Below are 23,237 nucleotides of genomic sequence, written 5' to 3'. Positions count from 1 at the left end.
CACAAATTAAGACCATATATTCACACCACAAGATTTAAGCTTTTAATGTTCCACTGTACTTTACTCTTACAGGAGAGCAGGGGAAACTAAACAGTGTACGTTATCAAAAGGAATGAACATATTCATCCTTTTAATATTCATCAATACCTGATAATGAGAATGGTTGTGGTGGGTTTGTGTTCAGAGGGAGTGAAGACCACAGCGACCTCTCTGGCCTCCCAGGGCTGCAGCAGCAGACGCAGGACTCCCTCTTGTGACACGGCCTCCACGTTCGCACTCGCCTGGGGCAGGGACGGCAACACAGACACGATTAGAACACAACAACAATGCCGGTGTTGTCTGTGTCTCTGATGAATCAGCAGTCAAAAAAGCAATGAGTGAATACTAAAAGATTTAACAGTGACAGCTTTATTTCCTAAGACTTATTTACCTTTGGGGGGGATGCAAACAGAGAAAACTCTGTGGTGCTGATGTTGACAGAGAGGGGGCTGATATTAAACCTGCCAGAGAAAACAATTTAACAAATGAACTACAGTAGAGCAATATGCTTGAGCATCGTGGCAAAAAAAGAGCAGAAGCAGAATTGAATCATTCTCTGTGATATAAAAACAGTTACTGTTCGCTGCGTACCATTTGGTTAGGAGGTCCAGAGCCTCTAAAGGGGCAGGATACAGGGAGAGGAGTCGAATTTCTACAGAAACCACTGAAGGTGAAGGATTCTTCAGCATGAAAGTCTTCACCTGAAACATAAAAACACCTTTTCTATAAAACAAATGTCACAAGTTTAAATTCCATTTTCCGTGAAGATACTTTATGGGTCGCCCACCTTGCTCTCGTTGACGGGTGTAGCCCCAAAGTCCAGAGGAGCGGACGTCTCCACAGGGAGTCTGGGCCACCTGAGGTAAAATGACATTAATGCTGTGTCGTAACCAAATTAATGCAGTAAAGTAAAGCAGCTTGTGCTGCATTTATAACTGACCTGCAAGGGAGTTTGTCTTTGTGGCTCTGCCATCGAGAGCAGAGCTCAGCCGCCAGTTTGCTGTCAACGGTCCAGGACGAGGGGAAGAAGTCTGAGAGGAGAGAACGCTGCCACTCTAAACGACCTGATATTACAGAGAGAGAGAGAAAAAAAATAATAATAAAATATATATATATATATACATACATATATATAAATATATAAAAGGAGCAATGAAATACTCAGATTATCACTTTTTCTTCTGGCAATGTCTCACCTGTCTCGGACAATCTGAGAGGGCAAGGTCGCCCACACTCTTGCTCCGCCTCAAACACCACTTCCCCCTGCTGAGAGGATGAGCACATCATCAATGACGCCCACCTGAATCTTGTGCACCGATCCCCGATCCCACATACTACTAACCGACAACCCTACCTTGGGAGGAGTAGAGTGAAAGAGGAGCGGAACGTGCAGGGCTGAGCCCAGGCTGGTGTCCAGCCTGAGGGTGGACAGGTGATTGACAGGCACCGCCCTGCTGAGCAGCTTGAGGGACAGGACGCGCCAGCAGCCCTGAGGAACTGTCAGCGGGCCACTGAAGTTCATCACCTGCGACGACAGGGGGCAGCAGAGAGATTAGTATCACATCCTGCCTGTACTTTAGCACCCACATGAGAGAAGTGGTAAAATGTGGTGAGCTTTGCCCACATCAGTCCACTTAGGATAAACTAACAGAGGGTTTATTCATCATCGTCTGATCATTATGTGAGCGCATCTGTGTCCTATCATTACCCGATGCCGTGGTGCATACCTTCATTACTCCCTGCAGTTTCTGCGAGAGGCTGGCGTTCATCACAGTGAGTGGCAGGGGGAGGGTGTTCGTCAGCCACAGATCCACCCGGTCTGCATCCCGCTGCTTCACCTGGAACAGGCTGGATAAATCCCCCATGGTCCATTTACAGAAAGTAACAACAAAATAGGATTTTAAATAACACTATCGTACTCCTGAAACGGACAGCTCAGTGAGAAGAGACGATAAAATATAATTAAACCGTTAACTTCAAGTGTTCTCAAACAAAAGGAGACAACATGGGTGTAAAAACGCTCTACACATTACCCGTGTGGGACATGTAGTCCGGGGAAGCTGTACGTTGTACTGTTTCCCAGAATCTTCAAACCGATATGACTTATGCATTTTCTTCCGTGGCCTGGCAATGATCCTGAAATCAGGTACAAAAACTTGTGAAGACATTTGGGTCAAATGAAATTGCACTTTGAAGGAATTAATAAAACCAAGAGGAAATAATTGGAGTTAAAAATATTCACCTGTGCAGGCCAGGGTGGCCACTTCTGTGAAGTTCTTTGTTTCTGCTCTCAGAGGAACCTGATTAAATTCCAGGCTGACCTCCACTCCTGACAGCACCTGCATTTCCTGCGTAGATCAGAACATCTCGTCAAAGCCAGAAATAATTCAACGTGTAGGCCGTGATAAAGCAAAAGAAAGAGACATCCCCACCTTTACGTAGAGCTTCTTGCCACCAGAATTTAACATATAAACTCCTATTTTTGGTTCCCCTGTAGGAAAGGAAGAAATAGAGGCAAATAAAAAATGTGCACATATATACAGTCAAACTGAATTATTACTAGACAGTTTACACAGATATATTTGTTCCAGATTTAAGTGTCAATCTTCTTCTATGGAAATCTCATCTACATTCAGGCAGACACAGATTTCGAAAATGAAAATGGACAACTGTGTTTCACACGATCAGTTTGACAGTTCACCACAGTCTGCTGCTGGCAATGAAGTCTAATACTGAAAGTAAAATTAAGTCTGCTGATGTGGTTTTATGAAAAAGCCTTTGTTTTTTTGGCCTTTGTGCCTTTAAGGAGTGGACAGAGTGAAAAGAAAAGTAGGGGAGAGAGGAGGGGAGTGACATGAAATACATGGGAGTAGATCCTAGGAGCTGCTGCTCAGGGCATGTCTGCCCATTGGGCTAAAGTGAGCCCAGGAAAATACAACTGATATCTTCTCATATTTCTCTCCATCTGAGTTTTTTTCCACCTCGAGACAAAGTCAAGTCAAGTCAAGCGTGAGGAAAAGGCAGCCACAGGAACAGGAGAAACTTAATTAGATATAGATCTGACGTCAGTGTGGTTTTACTTTGAAAGCAGTCCACCACAGAAACAAGTCTGACTGATAAAAATACATTTACAGGTGATTTGACTGGAGGCTGACAAAGCGGCAATTCGGTGGAGTGATTGGATGTTTCCATTTCCATAATGAAATGTTATTTACCAAGTTCATAATCACGCTGTATGGTTTCCTCTGGTGCTGCAGACAAATTTGCCTCCAGGCTTTGTGTCAGAGTGGTCACACGGATAAGACACTTACCTGCTGCAGATTGTCCAGCAGTGGGGGCCACCAGCAGCACCAGAATGTGCTCGATGACGTAAGGCTTGAGCTTGTCCAGGTCAGCGGGCCGGTCGCCACGCGCCGACAGATTAATCTGCAGACTGAGACGCTCCTCACTCTGGAGGCAGGACCCCTGGGACGGAACAGGAAGGGCATACCAGTCACGCACCAAACAGATTCGGGTAAGATGGAGAAAAGACAAGCATGGGAACAATGAGTAGCTTAAGAGTGAAAAGAAAAATAAATAAACTGTACATTGACAGACAGAAACAAGCAGAGAGTAACCTAGTAGTACCACACACCCTGTGACTAACACCCTCTTGAGACTGACCGATCAGCAGAGGGAGAGTGCAAATCTCACTCGGAATAGGACTCGCTTCAGTGGATGAATCACAACTTGAGGACCAGCAGACGGATGCCGTGGCCTGGTGCCACCAAGGCTCAAGGCCTGCAAAAGCAAAAACCTAATCCCTTGAAACCAAGGCTGCTGCTAAATTCCTGCAGGACTCATTTAATCTGTGACTAGAATCAACAGTTGGCTATTTTGTCAGTGAGGAAATCACAGAAGCGCAGGTGTTGATCTTGGATAAGAGCTGTAGGTCACCGCCGGGGCACTGGTGCAATAGAATGTATGGATGATTTCAGTTTGTATAATTATGACAACATAGTTGGGTTGTCTGCAGCCGTCTCTTGCGTCAACAGTATTGTGCTAAATGAGCACTGGGAGGCCCGTGTCAATTATAGTCTCTTGAGAAAAATCTGGCAGGAGATCTCGCCCTCGTCAGAGGTTCTGGAGGAAAGTGACGGGGCTCAGATGACGAGCCCGACCGTCTGTTCAAGTGTTTGACGAGCTGACCTTCTGCTCAGAGGAGTAAAGACTCACCTCCATTTATGCAAAGCAGGAGCAAACTCATCAAAAAGGTAAATTATGTAATAAAATATCATAAAAACAGACGTCAGTGCATCTCTGAGAGCAGTTAAAGTAAGGACCTATATCAACTGAAAAAGCATGATCACTGATTCATTCTTTTTTTCCCTTTTTATCATTTATTGTGCAATTAAATTAAACTAAAAGACAGTAAGAGTAATAAAAAGGAAGGGAGGTTAAGATTTGTGTCTTAGATGATCTTATTGTAGTATGTGTGTGTGTATGTGTTTTATGTTTAATGATCCATTCCAGGGCTTGACGACGTTGTGGAAAGGAAGTACCTGAGGGTTGTTAAGCAAACTCTTGGGTAAGCTGCACTCCAGCAGTAGACCCAGTGTAGTGACGTTGGAGGCATCTTCCTGCAGGAGAAACAACAGAACAAGCAAAAAGGGATTAATGGCAGAATATAAACATCAAAGGAAGGATTGAGTGAAATCTTGTGGTGGCACAGTGAACTACACATTATAGCATATTCAACTTAGACAAACACTGACTATGAACTACTTGTAAAAGTGTCGTCTTTACAGGTTCAATCATCCTGTTGATCATGCATGTCGTGCAAGGGGAGTGTAGTAGATAGACATTAAGTTGGTCTGCATGTGAACCTGTGTGTGACAGGCTGTCGGCATGAGGCAATGGCAGCCTTAAGTGATTTTGAGAGTTACAGCTTTTTTCTACGCTTGGCCGAGCTGACATTTTGCAACTGCCACCCCACTTCCTGTTGTGGAGGTGATGATCTCTGTCAGATAGCACTTTCAATGCCTCGGCTTCCTTCTTAACCTACACACAAATTTGTCCTTTGTTTCCAATAAAAGTGTGTACAAATGAAATCTTATATCATATAAGATTGAGTGTTTATGATTGTCCTCTACAGGCAAACTTTGACTGTTTTTGAAAGAAAGAAAGAAATATTTTGTGGGATCCATCATGCAGACTGAAGACACATTGTAATTTCACAACAACAGATGCTCGTCTGTGTGTATCTCAAAGTTCGTGTGTTTGTACACAGCCCTCTGTTTGTCAGGACTGGCAGGAAAGAGGAAATCAGCTGTTTCTAATGATGAGCCCTTGTTTACTTATCTGTATGCCGTGCACACACACACACACACACACACACACACACACACACACACACACACACACACACACACACACACACACACACACACACACACACACACACACACACACACACACACACACACACACACACACACACACACACACACACACACACACACACACACACACACACACACACACAAGAACACATACATTTAAATGACATACCTGAGTTTGGGTCAGCTTAATGCTCTGGATGTGAGGGAATATTAGCAGACTATCCTTTCTTTGGACAGACTTTAACGAACCCCGGTGAACTCCCATACCGAAAAGCTGGAAATAGAACAGTTAACATTTAGGAAAAGGATTCTCTCCACTGAGTATCTTAAGTGCAGGCAGTCGACAAGGAAAACAAAGGAGCATTGTAATTTATCAGGCCAGAACTTAACTGCTGGTACAGTTTCTAACATCGTAGGTTACGTTTTGTGGTTTGAAATAAAAATACATTTTACAAAGGATGAAGCATTGTTGGTGGAGTTTGTTATTTTGCTAAAGAACATAAAAACAAACCGGATAAAGATTGCAGGTCTCAGAGGACTTCCCTAAGTCTATATAGTAACTGTAGAATACATAAACTAAACATAGTTCTGGCATTCAGGTTTCAGTTTAAACACAGGTTTATGGAACCTTTATTTCAGTTTTACAAACAAAGGAACAAATGGACGGACGATGTTCACTTACGAGTCAACATCATCCGTCCAAAGTGAGAGAAACGCACATGAAAGATCCACGCTGGGCTCGTTAATATAAAAAAAACAGGTAAACGCTCGAAGGGAGTGGCACTGCCGGAGGCTGTAGTGTCTGCGTGTCAGGGCGTGTCCGTAAGCACATTTCAGAAATACTGTGCAGGTTTAATATGGGGTGGACAAAATTCACAACCACATTTAATAGAAACTTCTCAGGCTTAGGAAGTAAACCCCTGGAGGTAAATATACTTTTGCTTTGGTTCCACTGTGGTTGACCAAAAGGCCAATTTTGCATCCTTTATTCTACACTCCGGAGATAAAAGCTGAGGGAGAATAAGGACCACATGCATCACGATAAGGGTTTCAATACTGTCCCAACAGAACATGGACTGAGACTGTACAATGGAGGGGGTATTAAAGGAACTGACCTGGTATGACAGGAGCCCATGGGCCGATGTGTTTATAAATAATGTGTTTTCTACATTGCCCTCCTCAGACGGGAGGAAAATGAGTTTAAAAGATGCCTTCCCTCTGGGTGGGATCACCTAGGACAGAGAGGAAACGTCAAAACATCGCAGACACACAAAAATATTAGAACGGAATTAATTCCTAACATTGAATGTCGAGTGCACCTACTGGGGTACACACACGGATACTTACTCTTCTGTGAAAGGAAGGTATGTAAAAATGCCTGCTGGATGTAAACATTGACAGCAGGGTCACAGGAACTTCCTGGCTGGGGTTGTGTATATATATGGTTTCAGCTCTTGGCAGCCCCAGCGGCCTGTAAAGACAGAGAGAACAGCTTCATGAATAATTTGGCTCTCCACAGAGCTTTTTACACAAGAAGAACCATGGTGGCCAGCTGAAAAACTGAAGGTCAACATCAAAATTTAAAAGAAACCTTATACTGTTACAGGTTAGGTTATACTGTACACAGTATGAGTTAGCTTATCCATTGCCATAATCCATTATGGTCAAAATGTTAATATTAGATGATGTCACATCACGTTAGCAACATTTCTCCACCATACATGAGCAGAATTTAAGGCTATATATAAAAACACCAAACAAAACAAACGTATACATCTTGTAACCTGCCTAACAGCAACTAATGCAAAACAAAGAAACATTTTGATTTGCATTTATAATGGAAACAACAACAGACGGGAAGCAAGTATGAGCTCTTCATGTTTAACGTGAAATGCGTCAGAAGTAAAACCACAAAGTGGTATGGACATGAGAAATTAAGAAGAAAGGCTATGAAAAGGTTTTTGGTTGTACGAGGTTAGACTATTTCTGCTAGAATCTTCTACAAGCAGCCTCTCGACATTTTTTGCCGGTTTACAGTCAAACTACAGCTGCCAATTAATTTCTCTAACTCTGCCCTTTCCACAAGCAATTCAATTATCCAATTGAAAGTTCAATTATATTTCCAATTTAATTCATAAGATAAATCTGTTCACAATCTTATCATCTAAGTGCAGTGTTCTCACACACACACGCACGCCAGACGCACGCACGCACGCACGCAAGCACACACACACACACACACACGGAATATAATAACAAAGCCATTTAAATGCATACCAATACTCAGAGGGTTTTCCCATTAGCCGTGTGAGTGCTGTGGGATGTGAGGCACTTTCATGTGGGCTAAATTACAAGCTGACTGGGTCTTGAGAGTAAATCTCACATAACACAAAGTGTGTGCATGACTTAAATGTAATTATAGTTTTATTCCTTTCGATGCACGGGGGAGCATGGTGACATTTACAAGAACCTCTATACAATATAACGCAATCCAATACTACCCGCCGTGCAATAAATACTGCCACCGTGAAGGTTTTATGGTTCGGGTGTTAAACGAGTCTGGTGCTGGTTCACCTTAGAGTTATATTTAGATGGCACAGTTCATGTTGCTGTATTGGAATGCATTATACTGTCGTATAAAGCTGCCACTAGTTGTGTTGTTTTTGTGCCCACCTGTTACATAACCTATAAATATGGAATGTAAACACATTTTTATTTGAGGTTGAAATTGAAATATTTTTCTTTTCAGCTTTAATGGAATACCAGTGAACAAATGATGAGATATTTTTAAATTAAATTAACGTGTTGTGAGTCGCGCATTAAGCACACCATGCACACTGGCAATTGTCAACTTGTCGTCTTTAAACACTGCTGTCACAAGACAAGTTGTCAGTGCTGCAGCAGAAAACTATTCTTGGAATGTTAACAACGAAGAACCAGAAGTATTATAAGAAGAACTGGTTATTCCAATCTTTTAGTGAACCACTAGGCTGCTGAACAAATGTTGACCGAGGACTTGTATGTACTCGTCTGAAAGGTTTTCTAACGTGCAGTGTTGAGACTGCGGTTCATACAGCAAATATTTGGTTAGCATACATACAGGAAGATGTGATATACATTATCCTTTCAGAAGACATTTAAGGTCAATAAGAGCTTTTTTGACATGTTGGTATGATGTATTTCTTCATTCATATCTTTTTTTTGGTTAATTTGAGAAGATCTTTGTCCTCTGATTTTTGACATATAAAGACGAGGATGAGCCATCACTGGAAAAAACTGTATTTTTAACCAGGTCAACGCAGAGAGGTTACAAGCCATATTTGGACAAAAGTACCAGAATGTTATAGTGCTGGGATCTTTTTTTTTTTTTTTTTTAAATCAATGAATTAAACGGTTCCCGCAGACTGTTGTCTGCCTGCGTTTCCACCGCGGTCTGAACACCAGGGGAGATTTTGTGTTATCAATGAACAACCGATTTTATCGCAGAGACTGGCCTGAATAAAACGCTGCAGTACTCAACCTATCAGGCATGTTCAGCGCCACAAGCCCCACACCAAAGGTTCCTGTACTTTCATTAAGTACTCCCCCCCCCCGAGCAGGGAATTTTGGGGGGTTTCCCAGGAACTCAATATTGTCCATGGAGTTCCTGTAAGGGTCCCTAGTTCCTGGGGAAGGTTCCTGCGGTGTAAATCCAGCTGTACATGTGTGAGGTGCGAGGGGTCAACACGCAGTGTTGTGCTGAAACCGCGCCGGACACAGTTAAACATCAAGAAGCAAATGGAGTTTGGTGGAGGAACGAGCTGATGTAACTAGTGTGGAGTCAATGGAGGCCTGAATGTACATGAGTGCTTCTCTCTGCAGAGGAAGCCCAGAAAATGCAAAAGGTAGGTCAACCACTTATTTACTTTCTGACAACAGAACTCTGCACAATAGATTATTATTATAATCTTTTTTTTTAAACAATTTAACTAGACTTAAATTTTTTGCCTCATCTTTATTGCACGTTTTGTATCTCTGCAGAAAAAATACAGCCAACACAGACGGAGGTTTTGTTTAACATGTACAGGTGGGTATAGGAATACATTTCAGATTTAATTTGAGGGGGACTGGGATTATGGGAAGTCATTTACTCTCATTCAGGACAGTCACTTAAATAAAGATGCCTCAATATAACTTCACCCTGTGTTACAAGCTTACAACATATCAGTTCCAGATCTTTGACGTCTTCGTTCGAGTTCTGCTGCCATACCTCAACTTAAGCGTGTGTCACTTCCTGTTTGGCCGGGAGAGATTAATTTCTCAATTTAAAGTCTCTACTATTTATATCTGGCTATCCACTTTAGCTTTGTAGCTCCTGTTTGACTGTAAAACAGTGACAAACAATCAGTCGTATAATTGAACATCATCTAGCTCGACTGTCATTTGTTTTCGTCTCCTCTTCAGGAGGACTAACTAATCAATATTATCATAATCAATATCCTATCTGTTATTTCATGTTTCTGAGATCTTTCTTTAGCATTCATCACAGCAACAGGTCACCTGATATGTCGCTACTTGTCTTTACCTCACAAATTAATTTTTGTTTCACTTTCATAACGTAGCTAAGATATGGTCGTTTCTGTCCATGGTAGATGCTGGAATCCTAATTTGTTTCACCGAGGATTGATAAGTAAACATTTTGTTTTCTGGCCTGCCATGTGCTCGCACTAAAAGTCTTCACATGGTTCAGCTAAAAATTTTAACTAAAACCACAGCCACGTCATTGGTTGAATTAAAGATGCTTTTAATGCCATACAGAACAGTCTAAAATGCCTGTTATCCTGTTAAACCTCATATTTCATCCAGTGCTCTGCGCTCTCAGAATACAGAGCTTCTGTCTGTCTCCAGGCTTAAAAAGAAGTCCGCAGGCTGCAGGGCCTTTTCCTATCTGCCCCCCATCGTCTGGAGTTTACTCTCTACATTTGTAATTCTTTCGTTCAACATTTTCTCTGCACTCAGATGTATAGAGTCCGTCTCCTCGCACTCAGGCTGCTGTTGTGCGCTCGCAAAAAAGGTCTCAGATTTCTGCTCTTGCTCTTGGATTTTAGTGAACTAACCCAAATCAATCGACTGCCAGGTACAACTGACGGGAGCAGTTGTAAATGGGGCCATGTAAAAGACCATGCTCTTGAAATACTGATAGAAAGAAAGAAAGAAAAAATACTGACATCCGACTGTCCGACCCTGCTGAGGCCCAAAAGAAATGTACAGTATAGTTGCCCTGCTGACGAGTAAACTAAACGGCAGCTTCCTCTTTGTTTCACTCTCCCTTTCTGCTTCCTGTCCTCTCTGTTCATCTCTCTCGCTCTACTGTAGTTTTGAGCTTTCTCGTCTTTCTACTTCTGTTGCGCTCTGCGGGTATTTGTGGAGCAGAAGTATCTGGGTCTGTGATTGCGAGCCTCCTACTGCTCTTATGACAAATGCTGCTACAAAAAATATTATTATTACCATTACTCTGCGTGTCTATGTGGAACTTGCATTGTGCTCTTCCCTCCTCGCGCACGCACTGTATATATAACCGCATGAGGCAGATGGCCGCCCACCCTGAGCCTGGTTGTGTTCGAGGTTTCAGCCTCTTTAAAAGGAAGTGCTTTGCTCGAGGGAGAATGTTGAAACTCTGTAAATAACATAACAGCGCAGTCTAGACCTGCTCTATATGAAAATCGCCCTGAGATAACATCTGTTATCTTTTGGTGCAACATAAATAAAATTGACTCGACTTCTCAGGACTATATGAGTAACGCCTATGCTTGTTAAGACACGTCGTATTATTACACTAAGAAGTGAGAGCAGTACTTACTGAGTCCCAAACTCCAACGCTGGGGGCTGAAAATGTAAGGGCCTCCCATTCTCACGTGTATATGGAGAGGAGCTGGCAGAGAGAAGAAAATCACAATTAAACAAAGAATAAATAATAAAAAGATTAGGACAAAGAGGAAAATTGTTATATTCTATTAGTTTAGCTAAAAACATAAGCACGATTAAACCATCTATGATTGGACATTTTTAAAAACAACTTAGGACGAGAACACCCAGTCCCTTTTTCAAACAGAGGATGTGACAGTTCACAGGGACGAATTAACTGTTAAAACCATTAGAGCCTCGGGCTGCTTTACAAACCATCCTCTTCCCTGGAAAAGAGTTGAGGTGTTAGTTAACTATCACACACAAAGAGGTGAGGCAAGTAGAGGAGCACATGAATACAATTACACAAACCACTGAATTTTGCGAGAACAAACAACGTTGGCTTAATTGTGTTGGATATTACACAGCGCTCAGTGTAATGATGGAGCTTTTGGAGACTGAGACAACCATTCAGGGCCTTTAACAGCTAAATCAATAAAAAAATGTTTTTAATGAGGTAAAAACCAAGAACATTTTACCTTGTTATTGTTTCCTAAAACTTGGCATGACGAAAAAAACACTCACTATCAGTTAATACGGTTACCATCAAGTTAAGACAAAATATGGTTTTGATCAAAGATTCTCACGAAGCGTTCGTCGCCTGCATACAGATAAAGTTTATGACAAATGAGGCCAAAAAAAATATTGAGATACCTTTTGCTCTGTAGAAGTCCCAAATAAATGAACGTCAGTTATTTTTGATAAAAATTCCAACATACTCACAGAACATGTATTAGTTTACATACTTCTGAACCAGGATTATATTATCATGCCATGTTCATAAGTCAACATTTTTAAATAAAATGATTACGAATGGATGAAACAAATGTGTTTTTTTGCAGAAAACAGTTTCGGCAAAAGGAGGAATCGATCACGATTAGAAACCCATTACATGTAATGGCATACACAACAAAGAGTAAATGTGGTCACCGCAGCTCCTTTTGGTGCTCTACTGATGTTTTATAGGTGAAAACATATAAGACAACCTGTGTTAATTAGCTCAGGGAATTGGTGCCAATAAAAAAAAAACCAGGGAGACGACAGCTGAATTGTGGTTGGGTTGCGTGTGCATCTATATTTGTATGTGTGAAAACAAGACTGAACACTGACGAAAGAAGACTCACACAACTGTTGACCAACAGAAGCAAGCAAGTGGAAAGACCCCAGTTTAAGTGTTCGCATACTTCTTGACACCGAGGTACCAAGTTTACTTTATTCCATGACAAATTACACCATTTAAAGAGCAAAAAACACACAAATAAAACTACAATAATGCAGCTAACATCAGTAAAAAAACAGAGCACACAATGAATGTGGACCGACACAAATGAAAAGGGAAGTAAAGAATGTGTGAAGAGCAGCAGGAAGTGAGAATATTAGACTGCTGCACACAGCAGCAACACCACATCTTGTCAATTCATACCATAACCACTCCCCTTTCAAGAGCTCTTCCTCAAAACACAAGCCGGGCTAAAACGTCTAAATTTGGTTACACACACACAGAGTGGTTATACGTTGCCTCATCTAGCAGCTTCTGCCGAACCATTAAAGTTACGTAAAATAGCTCATGAATTGAGCTCCGGGTGATTATTCACATTAGTTCTTCATACCAGTCACCAGTGGCCATCTGCCACAGATACTTAGAAAAGACAAGAGAGAATAAAGTCAGGATTTTAGCAGCAGAGCAGCAGCTTGGAAATGAGCGCTGGTTAACGTGTAGTTTCGGTGGGCCATATTTCATACTTAGTTTACACTAGTTTGATAGCAGCATTAATTGGATATGGCAGAAAAATAAAATGCTGCATATGTGACGAGGCAAACAGATAAAGAGCTAAAAACAGCTTACAACACTGTAAAATAACACTGTGATGTTATGAATTACTATTTTATTTTTAGCTATATTATGCTATTCAGTGAGTTTTCACGCAGGCTTTAGCTACTTTCCATTGAAAGTAGTTGTTTACAGTCATTTCATAACCGTTTTCTATTATATCCTGAATTTTGCACATTGACCAAACACGGCCCTGCCATAAACTAGACCCAGTCTTGATTACATAACAACTTCCTTAATGAATTATGCATTCCTCTGGCTGTTATCCTGACAGAAATTGCTGTCTGTGCCAAGTTTTTTAGGCACGTTACATGTTACGAGTCATTTCCGTCACACGGTACCATTAGGGAGGAGTCTGATCGGTTTCAAATGAAAAACATATATACAGAGTTGTGAAATCTTCAGCCACAAGAAAAACAAGTCCAGGGACGAACCAGTATGGTTCCCACAAAGCCCTGATCTCAACATCATTGAGTCATTTCATTATTACATGAAGAGACACGACGACACTGAACACAAATCCGCAGAGGAACTGTGGGAAGTTACTCCAAGAAGCTTGGACCAATCTACCTGCCAAGTACCTTGAAAACTGTGCACAAGTGTGGGAGAATTGGTCCCAGCTGTCATAAAGTCCAGAGATGAATTTCCTCCCCAGTCCAACCCTGGAACACGACTGCAAGTATGTCTTACCGTGCAAGTAAATGTAATGGTTCCGAAGCAGTTGAAAGCGAGTTGTGTGGTGAGATTCTGTTGCTATAAATGATTGCTGCGCTATTCTCCCACTTTTGGGACATGTGTGACTAAGCAGCTTTTCATAACTCGACGAGGATTTGCATGACTCTAAAAGGCTGAAACAGTGACTCTGTTACTGGCCCAAGCGAAAAAAAACCCGCAGAACCTGTAAAGCTACTTCGATTCATTAATGCCCACCCATAATAAACAAACAAACGGAAAGTTTAATGAGTTGAGGTCCGTGTCCAAAACACTGGCAGTGTCATATCACTTGTGAAGACTTTTGCCAATAAACAGGCATAACCTGCATTGAAAAGTGCATGCTGTTAGTTTAAAACAGTCTCATTTGCCAATTTAATCTGCAATATTTGTAGTAGTTCCCGGTCCTTCTTCCTACTATAGAAATTTGTACATGTAATCAGGTTTTTGTATAACTTCCATTAGAGGCTATAGCTATATAAAAGAGTTTTTGTGTGTCTCAAACTAAGATCATCTCTGACTATGTGAGTATTGAGTCTATTAACACTGCTGAGGTCCAAAGTCACTTTTCTGACTGTGTGGAGATAATCAGTCAGTGTTGTACAGACCTTTATCTTCTACTGGTAAAATGTGGTTTGTGTTTAACAGGACAGTGTTAAGTGCCGAGAGAGAGAGAAAGCAAAAAAACACGCATTGTTGAAGAATTGATGATTAATTTCATATCCTGCTCCACATAAATTGCGACCTTTGCCAAAGCTGCAGTGAACTGGGTCACTGTCTGAGCAGCAGCTAAATGTATATAGGCGGTTGAAACGGATGCAAAATAGAGAAGAGGTCAATTCTGAGACACCAGAAATGAAACAAGCCCTGACAAACCTGAAACCCCCTCAAGCAATGGCCGATCAATAAGTGCGGCTTTTCTGCATCTGTGCCCCAACAAGCTGCTTAGTCATCATATAAAACAACAATTTACTTCAGGCTAAACTGAACTGGAACTATTATACACAATAGGTAACTGGGGCGATACACAACAATGTGCACACAAAGACGCTGACCACTCGTAGGTGCCGTTTTCCTTTGCAGGCAACACTGTCAGGTCGCTCAGCGCTGTTATGTTAGAACTTAGAATGATAAAGACATGCAGTGTTTCGAGGTAATTACCAAGACTCTGGTGAGCCGCTGCTATAGTCTCATTGTCCGTCCACAGTTTCACAATGAACCAATTTATGAAGTCATAATAACAAAAACTTTCTAAATTTGTTTTGTGCCATTGCCGCGGAGATCAATCACCATTTAAAATTGTCAGATCACCCACTCCCAGGTTATCATTTCCCCCCAGATTTAGCCTGACTGCAATAACCAAAAATGCAACACGACTACACAACGCACCAGAAATAAGCCGACAGTGGGGTTTAACTTAATGAGGAGCACGCTGTCCTCTGTATTATACAAACAAATGCCTCTCTCCTTCTGTAGCTCTACTTGTTTTGTTAAATCATAACTTGTCAAAACTTCAAACAGTGTTAGTCAGAGTGTGGGTGAGAAGAATATGTGTGGTAGAATGTGCAGGGGAAATGAGATCGCCTCGGCTCTGCACAGGAGTCCTGTGTGAACAGTTCACATAGATCTAATGTTGCTGTTTGAGATTTAAGGTCATCGGTTTCAACACCACACGGCCGTTTATGTAATAAAAAAATGGACAACTACTATTGAGAAAAGGACTGTAAACTGTACTCTCCAGAAGTAATTTAATTTTGACAGGTGACAGTAGGAAAAGCACAGTTGTAAATAATGGAATGAACTACTGGGACTGGGAATAGATTTCAGGAACACCTGGACGTTTCAACTGTGACAAGTCAAAATGTCAGCTGTGAAAAAGGCCTGTCGTTAGAAGTGTCAGGTTTTAATGAAGTGTCGGGTGCCTATGTATTTTTTTTTTTTTTAAGGCGAAGGGGGGCATTGACCTCGTCAGTGTCTTTGTGTTTTTTCTGAGTTCAACCGCAGCTGCTCTTGAAGAAGAAAAAAAAACTCTCTTAACAAGCGCACCACTGAGCTGAAGTCCAAGGGTTGTGTCCACTGCCACGGTACAAAAATAACAAGTTATGTTTGGTGCTATTTGATCCCCTGGATCCAACTCAAAGTCAGTGTTAACAGGGACCTCAGCCGAGCTCCGGGGGAGAGAGGTTAGGACCAGAGGAGAGTTTAGGTCAAGTGATGTTCACGCAGGTTCGGAGAAGGCAAGGGGAAACAATTAACTTTTTAACACCAAAGGTTTGTGTTTGGGAAGATCTCCTGCATTTAATTGAACACCATGAAGGGCGTTATGAGAAATGACTGGCGATTAAATCAAACAGACGATGATAGGAGCCAAGACATTTTGACACAAGACTGGCCTGAGAATAAGATATCATTAACCTCCGCAGCCTGCAGCCTGCCTTGCTCTTCAGGCTGGGAGAGGGTGATGGCAGGCCTGCTGAGCACCTGATAACCCAGGCACGAGAGGCCTCACGGCCCACAGCTCTGGAGGTTTCCAGGTCAACAAGCACTGCAAAGTCTCCTCTGCTTCTCACCTCCCTCGGATTTAAAAATAGCCGTATTCCGACGCAGTTCTGCAAATTGTTGGCTGCATGTTAATCAGATGAACTTTATATCAAAACTGAAGGCGTGTCTCTTTGAGGGCGTACTCCACTCCAACTTTTAAAGCCGTCAAAGGGCCACGATATCCAGAGTTTTAGTAGCTAGCAGAGGTCAAACTTCCAACTCAAGCTGAGATAAGGGTTATTTTAGATTATTTCAATACCAAATAGTGCTTTTCAAAATGCTACGGTTCAGTTCCTTACATCACTTTCAAGGAGGCTTGTTTGCATTTACTATTTTGGACTGCATGACACGTTGGGTTGTCATGTTGGGTTGTGTAATAGCAAGTCTTAGACATAACTCATCAGCAGAGCATTAAAAACATCTTGCAGGGACAAGTTAGCGGATCTTACCCAATCTGCTGATTTACAAAACCCCATGACAAGAAAACAGTTAAGTGTGGAGAACACACTGGGCTCTTTACATTACTGACATTGCTTCTCTAAACAGATGGAGGAGCAAGCAAAAGAAGCTAGAATGTGTTTAACTACTCAATAAGAGACACAAAACAAGCCTTAGGTTTGCTATGTTTTCGGCACAAGCACCATCAGCCTATCGCTTAATAGCACCGTGCCTTGGTGATATTTTGTTGCTTACGTCCATTTTCCCAACAATTTTCTGTGGGGGAAAAAAATGCAGCTGGGAAAGACGGACCTCCCCTCCTTTTTCTTTCAAGGAGTTCTAAAATTAGCCAGGAATTTGGTTCTGTGCCTCTCTTAACACATGCCCCCAAACTCTCTCCCATCACACACCCCCTCACTCACCAACATAAACAACATACTGCACTGCATACAGGGGGAAGACTGTAAAAAGGCCTTTTAGAAAGCTTCGGACATGTTCCCTTGGAACCGCACCACGTCACCTTTCAGCCACCGTGTGATTCTGCACGAAACCCTTCAACAGACTATAATTTGCAGTTTGTTGGATATGATCATTGCACACAGGAGCATGTTTTTTGTCAGGCCACTGTACTGAAGCACTGTTATTCTTTGGTGATGTAGAGGTAAGCTTGTTTTTCCACTGGGCTGTTCACAAACCAAATTTACGCCACCGCTCCGCTTTCATTCTGTGCCTCCAATGTAATTCTACTCTGCACCAGAGAAACACTTACAGTATGATGCAATCTGTATGTTGGTTTTGGGGTTTGTTGGTAATTATGTGGCTCGGTGGAAACTCCACCTACTCCCAAGTGCCACTCATGAGCAGGTGGAAACCTTTCATTAACCCTATTCACTTTTCATAATTGCTGAATGTATGTGTGACTTTTTCCTCTGACCGATGTTTGAACAAGCAAAGTTAGATCATTTAAATGTTATTTTTGTATGCCCGTTTCATCTTGGGCTGCTGACTGTGAAGAAATATGCAATACATTAAAAATGTGCGCAGTGTCGAAAAAGAACCTAAAACAAATATTTACCTGTCTTCTAGTGGAAGACCATCTTTTTTTCGCTCCTTCTCCATCTGAAAATCAAAGAGCAGACACTTCAAGTTAATACGATTAAAATTGTAAACGGCATCCCATGTTCTACATCAACACTGCGGCCTGGAAAGAAACCATATGAGGAGACTCTGTAGGATGGAGGTGGATTGGAATTAAAAACTGTGTCCTGGCTGCTATGATGATTTTAATAAACATGTGGTTTGATGCATATGTTACACCACCAACAGTATAAACGGTGTAGAAAGTACACAGTATGAATTTGCTCTAGGTAATGGATTTTTACTGTATCGTGCTGACAGGTAGATGCCTCACAAAATTAAAGTGGCCATCATGTAAATAGAGCCCGACCAATAAATCAGTGGGCCGATAACAGCAGCAATGCATTAAAAAGTTCCCAGTCTGTCAGAGGGAAGAGGAAGGGGCTTTTTAACAGCCTGTTCAAGGCGGAAATGCTGCGCCAGTATTCCAACTCACCACATAAAAGGTACAAACAAAGAATGGGGAGGGGGGCATTATAGTTTGCCGGTAAGCAAGCAATGGAGGTACAGTAGTCACAGAGCCTCATCTATTAAATGGGAAAGACACCAGTGCTGTTGTGTTATATTCGTCAACGCATCTGATTCTGGAAAGTCGATGGGTCTAACTAGCAGCAATATAGTGGGATTTCTGTTTAAAAGGGACGAAGAGTCAACGCAAATCATGCCAACTTAAATTCACAGGGATTAAATCTAGTTAATTCTAAATCATGGGCAAACTTCTAATCACTGCCTAACCAGATTACACTGGGCATGTCAACACACTGCGTGTGCCGAGTACACGTCTCATGAGAGACCAGCGGTGGATCTGATAACTGACAACTGCCTTGTCAGTGTTGCAACGGCGCGGCTTGGGTCGAGCCCTGGTTTGAGCAACAGTGGTGTAAATACTTCAGCAGTTTGGTAAGGGACAGAAAGCTAATGCGCAGAATTAGGCTCAGTTTCACTTTCGTATGTATTTTACTGTCGTCAAATGAGGTTTGCCGAGTAGGTAACTGAGAACTAAACCACAGCAGTATAAACACTAAACACTGTTAAGTGCAGTCACTGACCTGACCTGACCGGGGCGGTGAGGGTTAATTATTGTGATTGGCCAGCAAGTCCAGCCCAGGCACATACGAAGGAGAGGCACACCGAGAGGGCAGATGATATGCCGTGTTCTGCCCGCCTGCTTAGAACTGTATTGCACGTCGGGAGAACGTGCAGAGCTAAAGCGGAAACGTCGGGTGTTGTGCAGTTATGTTCCACCAGCCTGCCAAGTTCGGTAAAAAACTTTATAGGTACATTTTGGCTTCGCGATCACACCCCAAAAACAACACCAGTGGGAAATGGTTGTCTGAGCAACACCGCCGTGGAGCATGATCTGTCGGGCATTTTATTGTCCCTCTTCCATCTTTCCACCACCTCAACAAACACACACCTTCAGGTACATAGTGCAGTAGAAACATTTAAAAAGGGAAATGACATCTTCGCAACATGCTCAGTTTGTGGGCTACAAAAATAACAATAGCAAACTTAGATTAATGGGATCTTTGCATTGCAAGGGTGCCTTGGTTTGTAAGACTAAATCTCCATTTCTATACAGCTCTCCCATTAAATTTAGAGGTCCTTTGCATTGTTGTTTTGCAAGCATTAGTGCTTGCTTAACATGGCAAAAGTTAACAAGTTGCAGCGTGAAAAGCTCCAACTGATGTAACTTGTTTTATTGTCCATTATATCCTACAGTGCATTAGGCACCGTTAACGCTTGGCATGTAAACGGCCTTGGAGAATGAGAGAAAACTGATTTTCCAGCTGCTTATGCACAAAAATGACAGCACACACGCTGGTGAAAGAGAAAAATTCAGAAGGTAGAACAGCAGCATGTGTAAGTGAAGTGGATTCTGAGATGAATACATGGATAGGACAAGGGTTTGCATACAAAATACAGAAGCAGGCAAATGAAAGAGAAGGAAACTGACTTCATCTGATAATAACTAGTGCACTGGATGCTACTTATTCTAACTTGCAGCCGATCGAAAAAATATTAGTCAAACCATAAACATAAGTCAACGTTAGGTAGAAGATCAAGATGGCAACAATTTCAAAGCCCAACTAATGCGCACAAAATATCTGCTCAGTCGGGACTGCAAATCTGATTTGATGTTTCACACAGCCACAAGACACTGACTACTTCCTGCTATCACCACTTCATGGAGGCCTGCTGCAACATACAGTACAGTACTTAAATAGCTGACGGCCAGCAGCAGCACCAGCAGCACTGGAGAATAGAAGAAAGACATCCAAGTCATGCTCTACTTCACATAGCCCATGTAACTGAGACAGTCACCCCATTCGCCGCCGCCTATCTAAACATGACATCTGACAATGTCAACAATTCTGCCATCTGCCGATTGGTCTGGCATGAGGGGGGAAAGCTGTGTCCAGAGACACCGCCATGACCCTCCATATATAATCGAACAATTATCTGTAATGTTTTACTATTTACTAATTTTGCTGAAGGCAATGTGCAACCCCCCCAAGGCAAACCAATTGTCAACACTATCTGTTTACAAAGCCTCGCAGAACATGCCACACCCCCCTCAGGTAGCATGACAGTCAGCTGGTGACCTCATGACAGGTTATCAGGAAACACTGAGCTCCAGCTGTTTGCGTCGGCCTCACCGCACGACCAATAATTATCACACCTGCCTGCTGGAAAATGTTTAGGAAACAGAAACTCCAGATTTATTATTATTAATTTTTTTTGAATGCACAACAATGAGCAAAACATGCAATGTCTAAGAAAAGCAGGGATGAAAAAAAAAATGCAAAAGCAATAAGCAGGAAGGAGGTGCTGGTGACTGAACTTCCACAGTGAACACTATGTACAAAGGAAAAATAAGGAGGAGCCACATGGCAGGTGGCCTCCCGCTTCCGAAGCCTGGAACCGAACAGTGGCCAACTCCTTCACACAAAATCAAAACTTTTCCCTTAACCCCTTTTTTGCACATCACTGTGATCGTGGATGCTGATGCTCCCACACGTGACGAGCATGGTGTGAGTGTGCACAAGTCAGTGGTGCTGCACAGAAAAGCACAATAGGTTCTGCACAAGCCACAGACACGTGTTCGTGCACCCGGCTGCATGTGGAATGGAAATAGGGCGACATGCGTGTTTTTGTTTCTAATCCTTGATCTGCCCCCCCCAAAAAAAAATTAAAAAAATCAAAAGAATTGATGATTACCTGAAGCGGGACTAGTGGCTCTGCATCTTCTGGCTGCCAGACCTCGACCACGCTGGTGGACATCTGACTCAGAGCTTTGCGGGGGAGCAAGGGACGAACACAGTTGGACAATTCAACCACAAGGAGGACACACGGGCAACTGCACAGTGGAATTCATTATTAACAATAACAATAACAATAACAATAGCAATTAAAGAGGGAACCCCTCCTTTGGTATTACTGCTTATGTGAATCACACAGACAAGTGAGGTGAGGTGAGGACCCCCGCAATGTAGCCTGACAAAGGCTGTTAGCTAGCTAGCTAACTAGCTAGCTAGCTTCGCAGGGAGGGAACGTTAGCTCAGTGGCTAACGAACTTGGAGAAACATCCCCGCTGCCGCTGCAGTAAACACGGCTACAGGCGTTAGCTCGTCACACACACACACACACACGCACGCGCGCGCACACACACACACCGCGTGGCTTCGTCAGAGGCAGCAGCAACACACACACACACACACACACACAGTTTAAACATCACGCGTTGAGTGCGAAAGTATACGCTCATTTAAAAAAAATGTATAAAGTGACAGTTTCGTGATCGAAGCGGTTCGGGGGAAGCGGCAGCTAGCATGAGCTAGCATGAGCTAGCAGGCTACAGCCCCGCTTCCTCCCGCGGGCTGGTGCCAACACAGAATATGGCCAAGTCACTTCGTGGAGAATAGATTGTGATTTTAATAACCCCATCACATTTCCACTTCGACCGTTCCCCGGTCGAGTGTTCGCTGTCACGACAGTCGCGCTCACTTCGCGTACTTTTCTCTCTCTCTCGCTCCCGACGGTCGGGTTTTCTTTCTTTTCTTTCTTTTTTTTTTCTTTCTTTCTTTCTCTCTTTCTCTCTTTCGTGTCACCGCCGCAGCGGAAAAAAAGCGAAGTACAGGTGAACACAAACCTTGCAGCTGAGCGCCTCCGTGCTGGACGCAGGGTAGGAGTAATTGCAATATTCCCAGTAGTATATTGATCCACGTCTTCCTATGACAGTGGCTGCCTGGTTGGAAGTCCTGTAGCCCGGCCATGCTGCCCCCTCTCCGCTAGCAGCCTGCCGAGTGCGATCCGCCGCGTCGGTCTTTCTCCTCTCGCCGAGCGGCAGCAGCGGCGGCGGCAGCAGCAGCAGCTCCCTCCCTCCGTCTCTGTCCCTCCTCCGCGCGCACGCGCACCCACGCACGCGCGCACCAGTGTCACTTACAACAAGATTGTGGCTGAAGGTAGCTCAGAAAAAAAATACTGATATACATATGTGTGTGTGTGTATATATATATATATATATATAAATATATATATATAGTGTTTCCCCTACCAATGAATGGGGGGGGGGGGGCGCCCCGCCCCTCCAACGGGAGCCACCGCCCCCCCTGAAAAGTCCCAATTTTTTTTTTCAAAAGTAAAATATTTTACATATAATGCCAAGCAGAAGTCATTTAAGGTCACTTTCCTTATACACCGGATTCCTGATTTCTGCATAAAATATTCTTGATGAAACTTGATTTGTGAAACATAACCCTAACCCTAACGAGGGGAAACAATGAATATATATATATACTCATATATATATATATATATATATATATATATACCTTATTCCTGATTCCTGCATAAAATATTCTGCATGAAACTTGATTTGTGAAACCTTACCCTAACCCTAACGAGGGGAAACAATGAATATATATATATACATACACATATATATATATATACACATATATACATGTGTAATGTAAAACACAGTGGTTTATAGTAAACAAACACTGTACTTAAAGGCACACATTTTTAAACGTCCCCTCATTAGGCCTATACTATACAATTCAGAGGACAAATATCCAAGACTGGATTACCAACCAGGCAGAGTGCAACCAAGTCATGGTCCCCAGATCCCCAAAAACTCCAGGTTAAAAAACCCCAAAATATGCTCAGTTTACTGTCATAGAAAAACTACAAAAACTTGAAAAATCATTTCA

General features: G+C 42.5%; 1 protein-coding gene across 4 annotated transcripts in view; it reads right to left on the bottom strand.

The window, feature by feature from the left end:
- The window catches only part of tmem131l (transmembrane 131 like), a 28,558-nt gene extending 6,145 nt beyond the window's left edge, over window positions 1–22,413 (bottom strand). For 2 of the 4 annotated variants that reach the window (XM_047333841.1, XM_047333839.1), the window contains exons 1-20: window positions 22,175–22,413; window positions 21,244–21,317; window positions 17,960–18,003; window positions 11,260–11,331; window positions 6,768–6,891; window positions 6,536–6,652; window positions 5,590–5,694; window positions 4,581–4,658; window positions 3,351–3,504; window positions 2,472–2,530; window positions 2,282–2,387; window positions 2,073–2,175; window positions 1,767–1,887; window positions 1,394–1,564; window positions 1,236–1,305; window positions 980–1,103; window positions 827–896; window positions 631–740; window positions 431–500; window positions 148–281 (exon numbers count right to left, since the gene is read on the bottom strand). In XM_047333841.1, the coding sequence (XP_047189797.1) occupies window positions 148–281; window positions 431–500; window positions 631–740; window positions 827–896; window positions 980–1,103; window positions 1,236–1,305; window positions 1,394–1,564; window positions 1,767–1,887; window positions 2,073–2,175; window positions 2,282–2,387; window positions 2,472–2,530; window positions 3,351–3,504; window positions 4,581–4,658; window positions 5,590–5,694; window positions 6,536–6,652; window positions 6,768–6,891; window positions 11,260–11,331; window positions 17,960–18,003; window positions 21,244–21,317; window positions 22,175–22,298 (2,030 nt within the window). In that variant the 5' untranslated portion in view covers window positions 22,299–22,413. The remainder of the gene's footprint in view (window positions 1–147; window positions 282–430; window positions 501–630; window positions 741–826; window positions 897–979; window positions 1,104–1,235; window positions 1,306–1,393; window positions 1,565–1,766; window positions 1,888–2,072; window positions 2,176–2,281; window positions 2,388–2,471; window positions 2,531–3,350; window positions 3,505–4,580; window positions 4,659–5,589; window positions 5,695–6,535; window positions 6,653–6,767; window positions 6,892–11,259; window positions 11,332–17,959; window positions 18,004–21,243; window positions 21,318–22,174) is intronic. The other 2 variants (XM_047333840.1, XM_047333838.1) reach the window with 2 other exon arrangements.
- Between the last annotated feature and the right edge of the window lie 824 nt (window positions 22,414–23,237).

The sequence above is a fragment of the Scophthalmus maximus genome, chromosome 8 (genome assembly GCF_022379125.1).
Source record: "Scophthalmus maximus strain ysfricsl-2021 chromosome 8, ASM2237912v1, whole genome shotgun sequence".
Lineage (NCBI taxonomy): Eukaryota > Metazoa > Chordata > Actinopteri > Pleuronectiformes > Scophthalmidae > Scophthalmus > Scophthalmus maximus.
This window is presented reverse-complemented; position numbering and strand designations above follow the sequence as displayed.